Here is a 21,142-nt window from a genome sequence, read left to right on the forward strand (position 1 = left end):
TAGATTTTTTTTCGGGTCGTTATCATATAAAGCTCGCCTACAAGCAGGTCATGTTTTTTTCTCACTGTAAAATAAAATGGAAATTGTCAATGAAAACACAATATGGGTTCTTATATTCTCTGTTCTTTATTTAAAATGATACAACGCAAAAACATTATTCGCTTAAATTTGATTTTTTTGTTTGTGTGAATGAATGCGTTTAAAATAAATAAAAATTTTGATTTGTTAGTCGCATAAATATGACTGGAATTCCTTAGTTGCTGCGGTTGTTTTAAGTTGCTTTAAAAATTGCACTAATTAGAGGTTCTTGAATACTATCCAGTTCGAAAAAAAAATAATCGACAGTCAGCTTAGATCAAAATGTTTCGTTTTCCATGATTTGCATACGTTTGTTTAACAACTATAATTTATTTAGTTACTTCTTTGTACAAATTGAACAAGCCTAGGCGATGTGCGGGAAACAAAGAATTTATAAATTAAAACTAAATTCAACTGACAGAAAATAATGATCGTAATTACAAGAATTCATAATAAAATAATATGATAAATATTAATAATAATAACTGATAGCAATAGACAAGCTAAAAGCTATAACAACAATTGCGTGTGTACGATTTGAACTTTAATTTCAAGATTTTCGACATTCTATTTTTATATTAGGCCAGATGTTCAGAGTTCAATTGACGGTCGGATCATTCCCTTCGTATAAATATATACAATACACTTGAAAACCTAAGGTCGCTAGCTCATTCCATATATATATGGATATGGATATATATCTATATCTGCATATGTGTATATCTCTTTCAGTAAGGTAGGTGGTAGTTGGTCTCCGACGCGGTTGCCATATCCTCGCCCAGAATACGGCTAGTATTTGTTGCTGCGATCACAAGTTGGCGACAGGTGTCCCATTCGGCGCACTTAGTCCAGGAGGATCTGGAAGGTCACTGAGCCCTGGCGATCGCGGGCACTGCCGCTGTACTTAATGTTCTTGGCCCAGGCGCGGCACTCCACGTCCAGCATTTGACCATTGGGCGGCGAGTTGAACTGCACGGCCACCAGGGGACTCAGGTAACCCGGCTGGTTCAGTAACGGATAGTAGTAGCTTGGGAAACCTTGGCTGGGGAAGTAGCGGATGTCCTGGAAGTGCTCCTTGTCCTTGCCCATGTGACCGTTGCAGCTCACCCAAACCTGCTGCCGCTGGAGTACAGGAAGACATCACTTGAGTGAGTACAGATTGAGATACAAAAAGAAATGCATACTACTCACCTCCTCCTTTTTCGTCTCGTTGATCACCTTCTTCAGATCATCCGGCATGGTCTTCTCCCCATTTTCGTACACTTCCGGGATCCAGCCAAAGATCTTATTCAGCTTCAGGAATATGCAGGGCTGGTTCGTCTTGTAGCCGTAGTTATTGGCCTTCGAGCAGCCGCCAAACAATTCCGTGTTCACCACGCACACATCCGTGGGATCGAGCACCTGACCGAAGCCGCAGTGCTTCATGTCCCGTCCCTCGGTGTGGTTGTAGTCTGCAAAGTGACAATTTCCGGCTTAATAAGAACTCTCCGCAATTTACTTAATTGAAGTGAGCTTACCCCGGAGGAAGTCATCAATCAGCTCGATCCAGTAATCGCCCTCGGCCGGCTTCTTGCCATCGAAGGCGATCACCGATCCTCGCTCGGTCTGCTCGCTCAAGGGACGGAATCCCAGGCCGGGATTGGTGCCTATCAGCGAGTCGTGCAGCTTCCACTTGGGTTCCGTTTCGCTGACGGTGGCCAGGAGACCCTGCATGCAAATGGTGAAGAGGGCGGCCAGCACGATGTAGAAGATTGTGTAGAACAGCAGTAGCTGACCTGAAGGAAAGCAGAAGAAGTTTATGAGATTGCTTCCATAAGATAAGATCATAGTTGTTTTAATATTAATCCCACTTTCCGTTCAACGTACATTTCAAGTTATAGTAAGATATTTCGAACCATCCCAATAACCAGTAGCAATTGTACCTCACGCGATTAAGATTTGATTGTTTGCCTCATTTGCAAAAATGGGGCCAAACTGGCCACTGGATGCATGGGGGATCAGGAAATGGGAATGGGAATGAAATAAGAGATTGGGGACAGGGCTTATGCAATCTAAACGGGCACGCAGATAATCGAACGCTTACCGCGGGTGCAGTATAGTAAATACGACCACAAACAATAAACAGAGAGCCGGCGTTTTTCAGTATTTCAATGTCATTTACCATTGACCATTGACGACTCAGCTAGAATTCAGTGGGCTGTTTGTTGCTTCCATTCGGCCACTGGCTGGACACAGAGCACCGGACATCGGGAGCCCGACTGGGCCAAGCCCCATAGTAATTGCATAAATAAGCGCCAACATCGACAAACCGAAATTGACAGCGAAACCGAAACAAACGAACGAACGATTCGATGCGATGTCAGTCCGTTGGAGCTCAAATTTCCAAACAAATTAATCGTATGAATGAATATCGAATACAATGCACGGACCCCCGGGTACAGTAGGTGACAAAGGCATGGGGAAATTACGCGATACGGGGTGGATATTGACCAGTTGGCGCCCAGCTATCGATGGGCCTTGGCGAGGTCTTTTCAAAAGAACCAGTCAAGAGGTCGACTAAAAACTACTTTGGACAGTAAATCACAATGGGGTTCCTTCATATTTGAGTGCCCAATAATTACAGTTAGGGATCGATAGAATTCACCCATGATTGGTTTAAACTCTCATTGCTAGTAGATTCGTTTAAATATTTCAAGCAATGTTATAGTAAGTAAACTAATCACTACGATATGTTTTAGATTCCACATTGTCTATATGTATATGTATTTGCCATCAAATATATCTAAGTTTATTTTTGCATTAACCCAACCAAATTTCAAATGAACCAAAAGACAATCATCGGTCTTGACCAGTTCCACCATTCCATGACAGGAGATATCAATTGGTAATCAATGGCATTGGCCATCGCTTGGTAACGACTTTTCCATATTTGAGTTTTTAGTTGCTCATCAAAATTTCAGAGTGCGCCAAATGGCCAAATGGCCCGGCTGCTTGTTGCCAAGTCCAAATGGGAAATAATTGCGTTCAAGTACAAGGAAATGAGTTTGGCAATGACCACAGCGAACTCAGTCACAGACAAATGCTTGGGCAGACAGTCGCTTTCTGGTGGTCTGCTGGTGTGACGCCAGTCGTCCACCGAGCCACAGAACCACCGAGGTACAGAACCACCTAGCCACAAGCTCATTGCCAATCCCAACCGCCGCCTGGCAAGGTGGGTCGCCCAGACGGCCTGTGGCGTAGGCCATCAGTATTTAATGTGTAAGGAATTGCGGTCTACACACGCTTACGATTACATGACGGCAGAGTCCCCAAACATTCTTATGTCTTCGCCGAATGAGGGACCGCCATTGCCTTTCCCACCGAAATCGATAAGTTTACTCCACTTCAATGGCCTCTAGTACAGAAATATAAAATATACTTTCTTGTATATGTACTGTATACTGTGTAGAAGCCACTTCACATGTCTATTGCATGGTGGACAGAACTATGTATGCAGTGAATGTATTCGAAATCATGAATATATTTATTACATCAGTTCATTTTTCACTCCCCGGGGGGCGTTATTGCATTAGAGGCTACATCGTAAAATCATGGCTACTCGTAATTTACTTTTTATTACCAAGTAAAAACTTGATGGCATATGTGACAAATGATTATTTCTTTTCATGATGATGACACCATGATATAAATAAATTATAAAACATGGAACATAGAACGCTCGCTGTATTTTCGCATACAAAACGATTCTCGATATGCTTTCCTCGGGAAATATTTTATTTTTGACCAAAGAACTGAAAATAAACCTAAGAACTGGAAATGTACTGTCTGTAAGGGAGGTCAGCCAAACTTGATACGTTGTTATGAGGTGTCCAATCCACAAGTATCCTTAAGCCAAAGGACATGCGTCTTCCGTTGGCCCACAACTTATCCAACTTTTATATAAAAGTCAAACAAGATGACGGCGGGAGGTATCAAGTTTATTCATAACTGCAAATGCGACTCATAAAGGGGAACTTTACTTATATGACCTGGCACCCCCAACACCCGCACATTGTGCAACCGCTTTTGGGGGCGGATTGCTGCAACTCGGCGACGAGGCTTCTATAAAAACCCTGGACAATCACAGAGTGGACAAGGGCCTCGCTTATCCTTGTCCAGTCGTCCGTCCGCCAATGCGGTAAACAAACTTAAAGAACTCGTGATCCATATAAATACGCCACTCCCGCCCGTGCCACGGACATCCCCATCCCCATTTCCACCCCCATCCCCATTCCTATCCCCATCCCCAGGAAACCCAACCCAAAAGTGCTGGAAACGCTAGTCGGTTTGCATGACCAACGATTGAGAACCTCGCTGCGTTCCAGGCGTCATCCAAGTGTAACCACCAAGGCCAGCGGAACTTAATAATTTAGTTACGTGCTGGAGGCACATATGGCCAGAATCCAGGACACCTCAGCACAAGCTCTAAAAAGCACTCGCCGAGTGGCTTAATTTGCACACTTGACCAGCAAGTCGTCCAGTTGTGGGAAATCGGTTAATGGCCTGCACATGTGCAGCCACAGCTCAATTATGTAATGAGGTTGTGTCAATTTGATTCCGCAAATGTCCCACGATCATGAATACAAATAATTAAAGAGACAGGCTTAGAAATATGAAAACATATTACTTTTTATAAAGGTTTACACATAGCCCTTAGGCGAAGAAAAGAAAAGGCATCCATTACCTTAAAAACATTCTGTTTATTTTATGATTATAATTTAAAATGCACTAGCGCTAACATTATAATACACTTTTATTCATGAACTATTATCTTAATATCATAAGTAAAGCGAATATTCAGAAAAATATTCAAATATTTATATTTTATATCCCACATCTTAGTAGTATGCAAAACTTGACCCCCTTTTTTCCTGTGTAGTGGAAAGCAACAATTATGACGCCACCATGCCGCAAGTCCCAGCCGAGAAAGGAAAACAAAACGAGGCGACATAAGACGAAGATGCAACTTGTTGGTGTCTATGGCCATCTACCCCGAATCGCATCCAGCCAGATTGAGTGGGTCACGTCACCCTCATTACCATTACCATCTCCATCTCCATCCCCGCCTCCATCTCCATGCCCACTGCCAGTTTCAACTCCTGTCCCGTTTCGTCCTCATTGGCAATAAGCCGTCTCCGTGGCGCCGCTTTATTTGTTGCTGCTCGCCGCACCCTTTGTCCATGCGTCACCACCACACACACAGCCATACACACACACCACACACACACTGACACTATTACTAGCACCAGCACACCCAGGATCCTTGGCCATCTTTCCTTTCGGCGCCTGTGTGTGCCTGGGGCCTATAGCATACTTTGAGGCATTTTAAGTGAATTAATTTCACATGTTAACGGGGGGAAGCCCCGATGGCTACGCCCACGGCAAACATTGCAAGCGTTTAGTTTGCTGATTATTTTTCGGCCAAAACGCGGGCGTGACGAGCTATTCCAACATTATGCTTTTTATTTCCTTCAGGCCAAGTTCTAAATTGCGAATTACCCGAAGAGAGCAACAAGAAATTGATCAACCGAAGGAGTTTCGGTTCGTTTTTGTTTGAGTATTGGAATATAGACTAAAATTGTATAATGCTTACATTCGCCTCGTCAGAAGATGATTATGCAAACAAATATGTGAATATTTATTCTGAAACAAAACATTTTTGGAATGTGAAAGCGAAATGTTTGAAATACGAAGTAATACCAAGCAAATCCTCAAAAAAAAAAAAAAAATTTTGGAATAGCCTTTTATAATTCTGTAGTATGAGATCAAAAATGAAATAGTATCTGTGTAAACTTTCGATTGAAAAACTAATTTAATTCTAAATTAGCTTAAGCAAATTAGGCTCGTTTCCTGCGCATTAATGAATTGTGTATTTTATCGCAGACTTGTCGCTATCGTGACAATTAGTTAGCAGCATGTCAATGTAATCAGACTGGGGGGCGTGGCGGGGCGATTAATGGGGAAATCGGATGTAGCCGGAAAAATGCGGTTCTAGCCGGTTTGAGCCCGATTCCAGAAACTGGCTAGGGCAGCGATTTGCCTGCCTTTCCTGCTGCTTTGCGGTTGCATCGATCTGATAACCGCCTCGGTAATTTCATTACAGAAATCCAACTTAATCAAAAATCTGACTAAATTAAGCACGCAAAAATAAAGTTTCTGCTTGGTAAATCATACTTATGTGATACATATTACATCAAAGTTATTATATAATTATGTTACCACTACTTTCATTATAGCAGGAAAGGCATTCAAATTTTTGAAGCTAAATGCGCTGTAGAGAATGAAAATGTGTAGCAAAGCGAAAGTATTTCGAAAACCCAAAAAGTAATCATGAACCCACTGAACCGGTTCTGTGAGAAGGTTCATCCACACCTAAAAAAAATACAACCGGCACGAAACTAAACAAGTTCTCATTGCGTTAATTAATGGAAAGCAAAGCCTAGCCAACCGTCCAGTGATTTCAGTCTGATTTCATTTGAAATCGGATTTATTCGTATAGCGATCGTAGATCAGATTCAGCATTTTTGATCTGCTTTGTTTGCATTTTGTCTGTATAGAATTTTGCCACTTTTCTTTACATTGCTCGTGGGGTCGTTGCCATTTAATTTCCATTAATTTCTACTAATGTCCTGCACACGACTGAAATTACCGAGCATTAGGCAGTGAAAAATCAAAGGACATGCACCACGAGCTGTGCTTAATGATAGGAATTAGCTGAAGGCCAAACACTTTACCCACTGTATATTCAGTTAAGCAAATAGTTTTATATTTCCTCTATTAAATGCCGCCATATGTTGTATGTGGCAGGTGTATCAATAGTTCTTAAGTTCTTTGCCGATTTAACTGAGAATTAGGAGAATTAGTATAAAATGTCTGAATTAGCATAAAAAGTTATTAGAGCTTTTCGGGGGTACACCTTTGGCGTAAAGGTAAATAAATTATACATCAATTTAAACATTTTGATAAACTTGACGCGAACTTGGCCAGCTTAATTAAAACCAAACAAATGACGTCAAGGGAACTTTTCAGCGAGCTGCCGATAAGCGAAGTACCCACAAATATGCTAAACACTTTTTATAATTGGTAGTGTTTCAGCAATTTGTTGAACGATCGACATATATTTTTAAAATATACATTAATATCGTGAGAGCGTAAAGTCTCACTATGCCTCTCAGTGCGAAACCTTGAATTTGTTTACAGAACCCATTAAAAGAAGGCAAATATTATAGGCGATAAAAGCAAAGTGCTCTCTCCTCACAACCTCACTCCTCATCCCTCACGTATTCCCCAATTCCCTACCTTGTGAACGTGGATCCGTGTCCATTTTCAAAACTCAAGAATTCGCAATAACGTTGAAATATGCTAGCACAATTAAAAAGGCAATTCAACCAATTTGTAGATCGAACGTGTGAGGCTAAATAAACATATAGTATGTTTAATGCTTGATTCCAAAACTTTCCAGATTCTTTTTACTTAGCCTCTATCTCGTTGCCAACGGTTGCTCAAGGTGATTATATTTCTTAATTATACTTTTATGACTGCATTAAAAAATCCCACTTCATCAGGTTGTCTCGTAATTAGTTTATCTGTTTTATGGCGTTGACTAAACATTTTTGAGATTCTCGTAGCCGATTCTCCAGTTCATCCCGCTTCCCACATTATGACTCGCCAAATCTACTGATAAGCCTGTAAATACTACCCATATATAGTACCATATGACAGACAAGTGTCTGGTTTTATATACAACAAACAATCGCATTTTTGTTTCTATGTGGAGAGCGAGCGCGAAGTGGATGCAGATATCTCATTAGAGGGGCTTGCACGGAGCTCTTTTCTGCAGATTAGTACAGAGTGCGTATAAGTCGGGTTACTACATGGAAATTTGGGAACTAGCTTATAAAAAACTCTATATTTTTCCCATTAAAAAAATGCAACAATTCTTGATTCACTCAAATTGTAATTAAAAACCACAAACCGACACTATGATTGGCTTTTTCATGGATTCAAAGGTCTAAAAATGAGTCACATTTGTTTTTGTCATATCCTTTTGATGGAACATAGTTCTGAAACTTTATTCACCTATTCATTTTAAAGTTGTCTAGTGATTATAGAGTCTTCAATAAAGTTGAGAAGAACTTACTCCAGTTTTTGCCGGTGCGTCCGAAGAAGGTGCCTTCCTGGGGATCGTAGATCATTTCCGATAAGGTTTGCTTCTTCGCTGGCTGCGGGAATTCGAATTCGCCCTTTCCGTTATTCTTTGACATTTCGCCGCTTTTCTTTTGCACTTGTTTACGGTTAGCTTTTCAGTATTCAATTCGATTCGATTTGATTCGAAAATTTGGTTTATATTTTTCGTTGATGACGTGGACGGCGCGAAGGCTACGAAAACTGATTTATGTATATGTACGTTGTGCTGTGTATATGCGATGATTCAGCAGACTCGAAACAGTATTCTCATTTATTTTCGCACTCGCAGCACTCTTGAATATTTTTGAAAAACGTGTAATTATGCAATTGCGCCTCGAATGCTCAACTGGTCTTAAAATTAAAAAAATAATTCAAAACCGATTTTGGGCCGCGAATGAAACGGATTCAGAAGCACACACAAACGGGCTGGGAGCCACGAGAAGTTGTTGCCAACTCTTGGTTTCCCTGCTTCCTGCGATTCGAATAGCGATGCGTGCTGCGTGTTGCGCTCTCGGCGAAAGATCACCAACTAACCGAACGCAGTCCCAAGTTCCCCAGCAAGGCGGAAACTCAGCGCCAGTGTTCTTCGCCCCTCAACACTCACACAGGCATACCACGCTCCTCACTCTTTCTCTCTCACTGGTTTCTCGCAACAAAAGCCTCAAGATAAGAGTGATGGAGCACTGAGAGAATCGGGTATAGTTTCGAAAAAATAGTAAAACCAAGTAATAAAAGAGCAAACATGACTTCAGACCAAATGGACTCAAAACAAATTCAGACAAATTGTAGACTTTGTTATTTTTATAGCATATTTCCGATTCGAAATCGTCTAAAAATGCATCGGTTCCTCTTTATTTGTTGATATCAGTAATAACTTAAAACCAGTTTGGTTGTAAGAAATTCTTACAGAACATTACTCATCCGCCATGTTAGCTAGCGTTTTGGCTTAAACTCTCAGATTTTATTTGTCTGACCAACAAAGACCGCCGTTTTCTTGCAGTGTAACGTCGACAGCTGTTGAACGTATTCGACACTTTGCCAAGCAACATGAAAAAGGCCAAAGCAAAAGCGTTGGGCCAGGGGGGAGGTTATGTGGCTAAGGTGGGTGTTTGTGTGTGTGTGTGAGAGCTTGGGGTTTCGTGTGTGTTTTACCTTAATGTTCTCTCTATCTCGCTCCATCTCCTTCGCTGGCTACGCAAATAGAATAAATGATTGAGTGCAGACAGCGACCAGACAATAACACACCTGAGGGCAGTTGCTTGGGCCCTGCAATTCGTTGCCAGTGCAGCTAAGTGGTTTGCATTCAAAGGCAGTGGGGCCGGGGCCCCACTCCACCCTCTAAGAATGCGATGCGGCCCTGCTTTATAAATATTAAAATACAAAGAGAATCACACGCACACTAGCATACTAGTCTCTCCCGTTCTCCCACTCTCCCGTTGACATGCGCGGAGAGTTGAGTACATTGGCTCCACTACACACCACACACTCCACCTACACCGCCGCCCCCTTAACAATCACTACCCACCACCATTGCTGCTCTCATTATGCTCGCGTGTTGTTGTACTCTTACGCTTTGTTTTGCTTTTCCACGCTCTCCCCAAACGGTTGGATCAGTTTTTTGGGTGCTCCGGCTCTGGCTGTGGACTTTGGAAATTTCCACGCGGAAAGCGGGAAAACTTTCTTTGTTATTGTTCCTCAATTATTGTTCGTCGTCATCAGCATCTGGATAATGCTAATGCTGCACTGAAAAAAAATAAACTGATTCTTTCTTTTCTGTATGCTTAATTAAAACAGATAATGACTTACCAATATTATGAAAAAGCCCGAAGGGAGACTAAAGCACAGTTGCTTTAGGATATGCTTATGCTACAAAATCAAAGGACATTTTGACGAGTGTATTAAGCGTTGTCAAGTGTCAAGAGCTTTCGAGTTGATTAATGCCCTTAAATGTGCACTTCCTCCTGCATGGCAACTCCCTTGCCCCTTGTCCCATGTCCCATGCCCCTTGAGCCCAACTCCCCCAACAATGGGTTGCCATTGCCAATTTTCCTGATTCTTGGACAGTTGCTGCTGATTGTGGGCATGGAGATGCATGGATGTTGATGTCGGCATTATGTTCTTGTATCTCGGTGCTCCATCGTTGTAATAATCACAAGTTGATTAAATTACACTTGAAAACGGCGGAGTAACTGCATTATGGAGACAACTCAATTGTGAGGCGCAATTCCTGCATCTCGCTTTATTGGATTCTCAGACGAGAGGTGTTTAATCAGAATTCGTTCTATTACCATTATAACTCGGTTATCTAAAATTAAGGGCCTAGAACAAAAGTAGTATTACTTGCAAAGATACTGAATCCCTTAAGGAGTGCAGTCAACCAGCTAAGTGCCAAGCAAATACTTCGTCAATGACATCATTTATCTCTGATAAGTGAGCCCACACACTGTAACTTCGTACATTTCCCATTTGGATTTGACTGGTTATATCCATTTAACAGTCAACTGCCAAAGAAACTGCCTTGTTCAACTCTCGCTTTGCTCAACTGAACTCCCTCAAACCTGCAACCAGTTTATCCTGGTCCAAACCGATTTTCCAGCCTTTTTCTGTGCGCGTGTCGATCTTTAAATCTCGTAGAACTTCCTCATTAGAGATGAGCTTTGGTTTTTTTTTCATTTATCAACAGATTTCAGCAGCTACATGGCCTAGGTCTGTGGACAATGGTCTGTCATTCAGCTAATTAGCTCTCAATTAGCGAATGTACATTGCTGGCATGTTTGCACATGCGACAATAAGTACAGATCTACTCAATTTCTCTGGATAGGCAAACAGTTGGAATACAAAATTCAAGTGATCAATTTTCCTCGTCGATTCATTGATGTCACAGAAGTATTTTAGTATATGAAGAGAAATACTCTTATGGCGAACATCACATTCAACAAATATCTAGAATATTGGGTATTAATTTAAAAATGAACAAAAGTCTCGAAGAAATCGACAACTGCCGTCTTTGCGCTCTAATTAAGTATCTTTTTCTTGCATCACTGAAAAAGAAATCTGATTAGCAGCTAAAAATATTTTAAATGCAGGGCATAAGTGATAATCACATATGCCGGCTTATACACTTAAGCCCATATTTTAAAAATAAACAATATCGATGAGCAAACAGCAGAGCTTCGTTAATGATTTTAAATGACGCAATTGGAGGACTTAATGTTTCGACTGATAAAAACCGATGTGACCGCGCAGCTACAAAACCTATTATACATAAATAAAAGCCAATCGATCTGGCTTTAAGTATTTTTATCAGTCAGCGGCTGACCATTGTCAAGTGACGACTGAGATGGTCGTGATATGGCATATCAGCGGTATAATTATCTTATCACAGCAGGGCAAACATCAGCGTTTACGTAAATCCTAAAGTGTGTCATATGCCCATCCGATAATTTTGAGAAACGGTAGGGTATTAAACTAAATTAAAACAGACTTGCTTTTCTGACTACTTTCATTTGGATTTTATTGAAAAAGAATTGAAAGTGATTAGCCGTCTCAATTTATTTCCTTACATTTCATTCTTCGCAATTATTATATATCATAAACTTACAAGTTAACCAAAGTTACGAGTTTCTGTTTTCCAAATGTTGCTCTTCTGTCGTTGATCAAAATGTGATGTATATTGGTTTCACTTTTGACTAAGTTATTTATAAATATGGTAAATTCTGAAGCTAGCTGTAAATATTTAAGATTTTTGGTAGACAAAATTGGTCTGTTTTCGGTTACATACATTATAGCAGCAGACTCAAAAAAGATCCTTAAATTTTCATTATAAATTTTTTATATCTAGGGATTCGTTTTGTTGATTTATCGGAAATGGCAGTTTGGATTAATTGCTGTAAATTTGTTGCATTTGATTGATTTACTATTTACTGGTCAGCGCCAAATAAGATTGAGATTCAGACATTGCTGTCCATTGGATTCCCATCTTGGTGTTTAGCTTTACAGTCTTACGTCTAACTTTCATCGTAAGGTGCATAAATAGTTATTGGAATTAAAAATTTGTATATTATAGGCGTTGCAAGTCTTGAATATAATTTGTATGCTTGTATGTATGCTTAATAACGCGGAAAACACAATCAAATAATTTGGATATTTAATGACATTCGGAAATCTGAACCTTTTCACAATCTTCACTACAACATGTGGTGGTTTGCCTCTGGTAGGATTGTCTTAGACGAGGCTTAACAACGTCCTCACACCTCCTCTGCTACCGAGATTCTTGTTCATCGGAGATTCTTCTGTTTCTATTATATGTTTCTATTATTGGTAATAGTGTGGTATAAATTAATCAATGAGGAGCTCGTAGTGCACCGATCCGATCCTCTCCTTGCGATCGTGGTGGATGTTGCGAGCCCAAGCCTTGCACTCCACGTTGATGATGATTCCGCCTATGCGATACAGATACAGAGTCATTAGTTGGAGAATCCTTGGACTGGAGGCACTACTCACGTTTGGGGCGCTGGAAGTGCACGGCCACCAGGGGACTCAAGTAGCCCTCGGAGTTCTGGTAGGGATAGAAGTAGCCGGGGAAGCCCCTGATTGGCAGGTAGTTGACAGCACCAATGTTCTCCTGGTCGGCTGGGTTCTCGCCCTCGCACGAAACCCAAATGGTGTTTAGCTACAGAAGGAGAAGAATCTTAGTTAGTCTGGATACGAGTATCTGGTATTTTGTATCACAACGCACCTTTTCTGGCTGCGTCTTCTCGACCTCAGCGATGTAGGTCTTCAAGCTGAGGGGCATGGCCACGGGCAAGTCGCGCGAGCTGTTGTAGTACTCTGGAATCCAGCCGTAGATCTTGTTCAGCTTGAGGAAGATGCACGGCGCACTCTTGTGGTAGCTGTAGTTGTTCTCCTTGGTGCACGGCGACCACGTCTTGATGTCCACGTCGCACACCTGACCCTTCGGCGGCGGCTGGTTGTAGTCGCAGTTGTAGATGTTCTGACCACGGCCGGGAGTTAGTCCGGGTACTTTGTACACTGCGGGATTAAGGTGCAAATGCAGGCAATTAGTAACTGTATCCCTTTGCATATAGAAGTACTTACCAGCGAGGAATTCATCCAGGGAGTCTGTCCAGTGCTTGTAGTTCTCGTGCTGGGTGCCCTTGTACCAGATCAAAGTGCTCTCCACGTTGTCCACCGGTGGCAGGGGTCGGAAACCCAAACCTGCAATCGCACAGATCAGTTAGCAATGAATTTGGCGGAAGGCCTTTACGATGGCAACTCACCTGGATTTGTGCCTATTAGGGAACGGTCGAGAGTCCACTTGGGGATGCGAGGATCGAGGGTCTGGAAGAAGGCCCACATGCAGATGGCCACGAGGGCGGCGAGGACTCCGTAGAAGGCCACATAGAAGATTCCGATTTTGGCTGCGACAGAGAGAGAGAGCGGGAAATGCTTATTGAATTACCGCGATTAAAGCCGTTCCTAACAGCGATACGCAGTCAATTGAAGCGATTGAATTAACTAATTGCCACTGGCCCTCGCGGTCGACATGGGTTAAACCGATAATTGACAACGACGCCGGCTCGAGTGGGCCATATAAACAAATGAAGCAAATGAAACAAATGGGGACCAACCCCAAGCTCCGCTGCTTCTCAAGTTCGGAGTGGACGGCAATCAGACGCCGAGCTTCTCCACTGAATCATCATCGAAAACATTCGCACAATTCTATATATTCTCGATACTCTCTTAATCAGCGGGGAAGAGTATGAGCACGGTTCCACTCAAGAGCCCATTATTTACGTGGTCTTGGGTGTGAAGAGATCGTTCTTGGTCTCAGCTACTTCTAGCCGACATAACCTCAATCGGAATGGGAGGAAGTCGGTTGGAGAGAGAGAGAGCAGTTAACTAAGGGAGTAACCAAACCGAGCTGGAGGAGTTTGGTTTCATTGGATACGCTACGTGCAGCCATGCTCAGAATTTACCTTACTATTTAACGAATTTTCAGGAGGGAATATACTAGGTGTGAATTTAATTGGATTTTTAAGACCAGTGCAGACCGCCAGTCTTGAAAAATATGATTTTCTATTTAAATCTTAGATACACGCGCTACAGTTGCTGTCAAAATGCTAGTACAATAAGCACTGGAACTACACTGCTCATAAAAGCTGAGGCTCACATGATATGCATATTGTTTTAAATATATATATTAAATTAAGTTACAAATAGTTGATAAGTGTATAAGTGTTAAGCAAGTATAATGCTTAGTTCCAAATTAATTAATTTAATTGCATACTAGTATCTTGCCCTCGAATAAGAATCTCGCTTCTTGCCAAGATCTGGCAAATGTCACAGCACATTTCCGCTTTCGTGTATTTTCAGCTCTGCCTTGCCCATTTCAGAGCATAATTGCATTGCACTGCAGTTGTCTACTTATAGCGAGGGCCTTGGACTGGCCAACATTTAAATGCCAATATTGGCGTGCCGAGCAAAACCTTTGCCGTGCAATTGATGATAAACAGTGAGGCGGACAGCTTAACTGGCGGTAATTGAAGATGCCGCATTTCCCCGCCCTAATTCGTTCCCATTTCCCAGCATCGTTACATGCTGATGTTAATTTGTTTGTCGCCTCTCGAGGTGTACTTTTAATTTTTTTTTGTGATTTACGAGTGAGTGCAACTCGCGGCACCTTAGACGTTACTTTCGCAGTGCCGTGCTATCGAGAGTCTCGTACATTCCCGAATCTGGCTCAAATTGGCTACAGTGAAATACGACTTTTGGGCCAGATTTACAGCTGACATATGCCCGACAAAAGCAGTTTTCACCGGACTGCAATAAACACGACAATAAACCATAAACTTACCCCATGACGATCGATCGCGACCCATAACAGTTCCATCCTCGGTGTTATATAAGAACTGGCCCAATTTGAATGGCTTGGGCTTCCTCAAGTTGTGCAGATCCTCGTCCACGAAGGACGGACTCATTGGTACTGGCTTGGACATACTTCTATCGGTGGGTTTTCTTTGGATCTAAAGGCCTGTTTGCGGTTCAGTTTTCAGTTAGGTTAGTGACTTACTCGGAATCGATTCAAGCCTTTAAAAACATGCATTTTTAAAAGTTGAAAAAATTCCAAAAAAGCCACAGCAATTGAACTGCAAACTGATTTTAGCAAATGTCTATTTTTCTGTATTGAAATTTTCCCTTAAAGCACTTCAGAGTATTTTTAACGTATGATGCACAATATTTCCAAGCGAATCACTGCGAACGTATGTTTTGCTCAGAAACTTTGGTGGCACTGTGTGTTTGTTTCTGTATCGTAAATATTGCACCGACACCGAGTTGTGCAGATATACTACACACAAGTTCATGCACCTTCTATATACACACAGTTCAGGTCCTTCGCTCTCTTAATTTCTCTCACTCTGCACCCGTCGTCGGTTTCAACCCCCTTTGGACGAGCAGGAAATTTGGCGCCTTTTTTGGCTCTCCTGGGCGAAGCCGAAATGTTGCATCCGTCAGATACGAACTGCAACTGGTTGGCCTGGAATGGTATCGATGGGCCGGCCGTGCCAAGTGGGCTAAAATGGGGCTAGAAGGCCGTACTACTGCGGCGGCGACATGGTCTCATTTCCGCGTCTGCTGTGGTGATTTCAATGCCGCATTGGTTTTGACCCGGCGCACTGGCAAACTGGCAGATACAAAAGTATCTGTTCTTATTCATGCTGCATGCAGTGGTTCTTTTTTATTTTACCCCGAACTACAACCTCCACAACAACACCAAGAACACCAGCAACACCAACAACACCAGCAACACCAATAACACCAGCAACACCAACAACAACGACAACAACAGAAACCATCCCGCTCTTTGCCGTCTAGCACTGAAAACAGCGCTGAAAAAGTATCTGTATCTCTTAGCTGGCGCGCTCTTAATGCCTGGCCACATACAAACAACCACACCTTTTTGAAGAAATATCGGAGCGTTCTTTAAGCCTCTGGCTGGCATTAATACTTTTCTTTTGTGAATTCACTAGCTATTGGGCCTGTGGGCGCGTGACAGAATTTTCAATTATCCTCAAGGACTCTATTTTATGACAGGAAAGTGGGGCGGTGACAGCACGGAACGCACCACAAACTCTATTCAAGTTGCTGTTTGCAAACGGAACGCGTTTCGACCACGTTACGAGCTGTCCGTGACACGTTATTCCGCCGCTCAAAACAAATTTCAGACTGAAACACGAATCGGATGTCTGTCGATACGCAGCCAAACATCCAGCGACTTGGCTTGAGTCTGTTTGGCTTGGTTTTTTTGCTGGTCCGGTTTTTGTATGAGTCGAATGAGGCTCGGCGGCTCTCTCGAGCCGAGTTTGCTTTTTGTTTTGAGTGGAAAGTGGAAAGCGGTGCGCTTTTGGCAGCATCGCGTTTTTCGACGGCGAGTGGAATGTCCGGATCTGGGATCGGTCGGGTTTTCCGGACCGAGATTGGGTTGCGTTCTAATTGCCGTGGAAACGCTGCCTCCTTGTGCACTCGTTTTAATTAGGCGGTGCCGGCGGCGATTGTCCAGCATTTATTGCAAATTGCCCGGGGTTCGATCCCAGAACTACGAACACACTAAGAGAAAAAACCTAGAAGAATGGCTGAACCTGAGCTGTTGAATTGTCTTTGCAAGTACCACCGTTTGTTATACTAACGCAGCTTTAGTGCAATGCTCTTTATGAGAGGCAGGCAATTATTGTCATGTGAGAAATATGTACATCAAATAATCAAAAAAAAATGTGTTTGCTGCTGTATTGATTTCATGAAACCAATTAAAAATATTTCGAGCCAGGGGCGAAGGGAAATCTGGCTCATGTAAATATCGCTGGCACGCAAAAATCTAAGCTTTTGACCCGATTTCGCTCAAATCCGCGAGTGGGGGGAAAGCGAGGGAAGAACTGGTTTAAATACGGCGACAGGACATTCAGAGAATTGGGCCATATCGTGAGTTGCTGTACATACACGCACTGGGGGTGGGTTTCGCAGGAGAGCCCTCTGTTCCACTGGAGTTGTATTCAAAGGACTAAAGGATGAGCACGATAGCGGGCAGTCAAATAGGACTGCATTCGAGCTTTAAGCTCCCTACTACTATTACTATTACTACTGAGTTCAAGACAGAACCGCAACATAATACTCCAGTTTCAGATTATGGTGCCAGCTTTATTCAACAATATCGCAGCTGCCCCCAAGGGAACAGAATTTAAAGCGAAAGTAAATATATTCCAGATGTATTTCAGAACTCGTGAATATTCGTGATTCAGTTATCACACTCTTAATGAATAATAGTCGTCGATTATAATTGTCGACTTTTTCTTAATAGGCATTTCCTGCAATCTAAACAAGGGCGAGGTTGAAGCTTAATCTATGAAAGTATCTCGAAAGATGGTATAGTTTAATGATGTGGTGAGTAGTTCTTTAGAGATTCAAGCGCTGCCCGTCAAAGAATTGTGCATTTACGATTTGAGAATATCCTGATATGAGATTATTCTGATATGAGAATATCCTGATATAAGAATATTCTGATATAAGAATACCCTGATATGAGAATATTCTGATATGAGAATATCCTGATATGAGAATATTCTGATATAAGAATACCCTGATATGGGAATCTCCTGATATGAGAATCTTCTGTTGGGAGAATCTTCTGATGTGAGAATCTTTGTGAAGCAGGAGCGTTTTACCTTTATTTCAAATGTCTTCAGAGAGATTGATGCTCTGGACAACCATTCCAAATAATGCGAAACAGGTGAGATATTCAATGAAACCCCAATCGATGGTCCAGGCCAGGAACGGCACATGGGAGGCCTGGCTACTACGACCTTCCATCGAAATCAGCGGTGGTTCTGGAGAACGCTGGCGGGTTCACCGCAGCCTGATTGCATAATGGCATAATTGACCGATATTGCGGCACAAGTGGGCACACGGGCACACAGAACTGGTCGCGTTGAGGGGCCAGCGAAGCGAGAATGCCATTGGGCGGGCAATAAAAACGGACATGGACACGGACTGGAAAGTGGCGAAAGCGGCGGGAGGCCGGCAACTAGATACATCCATCCCACCCACATCCAAATTCACATTCACATCCACATCCATATCCACAATAATCTGCATTTGCCGTCAGCGCTAATGCGACGACAAAAGAGATTCTCTTGATTAAGGTCAGACTTTTATCAAGACGTGTGTCTGCTGTGGCTGCTGGCAACAGCACTTGGGGTTTACGTTATGTTCCGCAATGCAAGATTCCGAACCCAAACTCACCCCAGCTGTCCATGGTGCGTCCGAAGTAGGAGTTGTCCTCCGAGTCGTAGACCATCTGCTTCAGGTTCTTCTTCTTGGGCCTCTCCGGCGGGCGCGAGTAGTACTGTTGGAAGCCATCTATGCAATCCTCGGTTATGGTCGGCATTCTTCCAGGCTTCTTCGGCTGGCGCTTCCTCAGTTCAACGGCTACACGGTATCGGGATCGGGATCGCGTTGGCAATGCTCTTCTTATCGCTCGACTGGAAATCGGAATCGGAATGGGAATGGGAATGGGGAGGATCGGACTTGGATCGGTATCCAATTGAGCTCCTGGACAGATCGGTGTGGATCCCGTAGAAGGCTCGGTCGGCTGGGCTGATCTTTGGCTGGGAAAGCTGATGGTCTATGCTGTGACACTTTGGATTTGCGCTGCACACGACAAGTTGACACCGCTGTGCGCCGCGCGACACTGATCTGAATTCGACAAAGAAAGACCAAGCCGAACCGGGGGTTATGTGTCTGAAAATCTGAAATCAGAAATACGCAAGAGTCAGGCTTAATCAAATACTTTATGCATGTGTGTGCGGAAATACGCGCTGCGGCACCGAAACGAAGTGAATTGGTATGGGCATTGGGATGCGGACATGGACAGGGATAGAGATTTGTATTTGAATTTGGCTACGGCTGGGTATAGGTGTAGGTATGGGTATAGGTATGGGTATGGGGATGAAATGGGATGGCAGCCAGAGCTCCAGTTCCACGTCGTGGAAGACGCGAGTCGCGGCGCGTGACACAATTTTCATTTAATTGAAGCCTAAGATGGCGGTGACTATCATGAGCTGGCTGCCTGACAAATCTAAATCCCAGTAGGCGAAAATTAACTATGCTGCTGATGATGTTGCTGATGATGATGAGGATGATGCCACTAATTGTCGCATGAAATATGGCTTCCTTTGGCACTGAGCGCATGTTACATTTCAAGTTGGACTTGTACGCTTGTTGCCATTTCAATTGGACAAATGAATTGCTGAATGCAAAACATCGACGTGGAATTGGCTTGCAAACGCATTGAAAAGTCGCCTCTTAATCTAGTTCGATGTAGAGGAGCATCTGTTAATGATCACTGATAACCATATCAATACCTATAAAGGTCGCTGCATGTTAAATTTGTAGTTGGATGGCAAACTATTCGTTTTCCGCGAAATAGGCTTACATTTGAATTCAAATTCGATACTTTAATAAAATCGATACATTTTTACTTCACTAATCGGTTGCCTAGCTCACTAGCGCTACCTGGCGGGCAGCCGTGCTACCACATAGTTGGGTGTGTGTCTCCGCTTTATTTTTGTTTAGCTCGATTTTGCCGCTAGGTGTCGCTTAACCAAATTTCTAATTTATTTAATGCCAGTAGCGGAAAAATCATTAGTTAAATTACTATATCTTATATATACTTACTAATACTATTAACCAAAATACGAATTGGGACCGCCCCTGTGACCCCTGAAAAGGGCCATTGGAATTAACAATAGCATTAAAGTCAGCAGGAACACAGTGATAACCAGAAAAATCGTAACTAGCGTCGTGGACTCCACCATTGCGCAGAATTCGATTGAATGTTTAATTAATAAATTTTGTTGGAGCTGCAAAGGTTGATTTACGAGGGCGATCAAAATTTAGAAACACGTAGAATACAATCATGAGTAGAAAAAATAGAATTAGTACGACGACAATCAAGATTGTAATTAAAGACTTTGTTTCCATAACTTATGTATAGCGTAGTGTAAGATACTAGACTTCAATGAAGTTCGGAGCAAGGACTACTGCGATTGTGATTGAAATCGGACATCCAAACTTACTGACAACTAACTCGAATGCTAAATCGTTTGGAAAGGCAACTTACTCTGTTTAGATCGCTGGCGGTGGTACTTCCGATGCGACTTCTGCGACATCCAACGGAGGGAGCGTCACATCAAATTCTGGAATCGGTGCCCAAGTGGGAGCTTCCGTGGGCAATGTTCTCTTCGCACGCGTGGTTTGGTACGGATTGTCGATTATGAAGTAAATAAACAATAAATTCAGTGCGACAAGACAGAGAATAACCGACAGTCCAATCAGAAGCAATACTAATTTCTGATTCATTTTTTAATATTTATGTATGTGACCCAAACTGCCGCTCGGTCCAAGCTTAGCTCGCTCTATTGGATCCTGGAAAAATTTGTATAATTATGATTTTATTATATCTTGTGTTGATATGGTTCGAATAATAAGTAAGAGTGATGTGTTTAAATTATATGATTTCAAAGTCATTGCACTCTGAGGTTTATAAAAGAACTAAGTGTTAGAAACCAATTAGATTTCTTCTTACCGGGCGCCTTGCGCGGAAATATACTTCATAGTAATAGCTCACATCCAGCACAATATAAACAATCAACATAATGTTGATGACTATAAGCAAGGAAATAACAATGGCGAAGAAAATAACTATATACTTTTGCTCCATCTTGGACAATATTTATAATTTTCGGAAAAGTTAAAGTGTGTTTGTATCAATGTTTCATTAAAATTT

At 42.4% G+C, this 21,142-nt stretch overlaps 2 protein-coding genes across 5 annotated transcripts; both read right to left on the minus strand.

Moving 5' to 3' along the window:
- Positions 1-107: 107 nt before the first annotated feature.
- On the minus strand, positions 108-8,846 carry LOC122613469 (sodium/potassium-transporting ATPase subunit beta-1). The gene is made up of 4 exons (XM_043787668.1): positions 8,258-8,846; positions 1,596-1,853; positions 1,270-1,529; positions 108-1,200 (listed from the first exon to the last, which is right to left on the minus strand). The coding sequence occupies exons 1-4, from the start codon at positions 8,379-8,381 to the stop codon at positions 922-924; spliced, it is 921 nt and encodes a 306-aa protein (XP_043643603.1). The 5' UTR covers positions 8,382-8,846; the 3' UTR covers positions 108-921.
- A 2,992-nt stretch (positions 8,847-11,838) lies between these two features.
- Positions 11,839-21,083, minus strand: LOC122626055 (sodium/potassium-transporting ATPase subunit beta-2). Of its 4 annotated transcripts, XM_043806163.1 has the most exons (8): positions 20,942-21,083; positions 20,477-20,781; positions 18,598-19,103; positions 13,584-13,724; positions 13,402-13,521; positions 13,043-13,335; positions 12,808-12,976; positions 11,839-12,746 (listed from the first exon to the last, which is right to left on the minus strand). In XM_043806163.1, exons 3-8 carry the CDS (start codon positions 18,740-18,742, stop codon positions 12,643-12,645), a joined length of 972 nt encoding a protein of 323 aa, XP_043662098.1. In that variant the 5' UTR covers positions 18,743-19,103; positions 20,477-20,781; positions 20,942-21,083; the 3' UTR covers positions 11,839-12,642. The 4 variants fall into 4 exon arrangements, with proteins under 4 accessions (XP_043662098.1, XP_043662099.1, XP_043662100.1 ...); XM_043806164.1 differs by lacking the exons at positions 20,477-20,781; positions 20,942-21,083 and adding an exon at positions 20,032-20,328; XM_043806165.1 differs by lacking the exons at positions 18,598-19,103; positions 20,477-20,781; positions 20,942-21,083 and adding exons at positions 15,161-15,337; positions 16,430-16,554.
- Positions 21,084-21,142: the final 59 nt, after the last annotated feature.

The sequence above is a fragment of the Drosophila teissieri genome, chromosome 2L (genome assembly GCF_016746235.2).
Source record: "Drosophila teissieri strain GT53w chromosome 2L, Prin_Dtei_1.1, whole genome shotgun sequence".
NCBI lineage: Eukaryota > Metazoa > Arthropoda > Insecta > Diptera > Drosophilidae > Drosophila > Drosophila teissieri.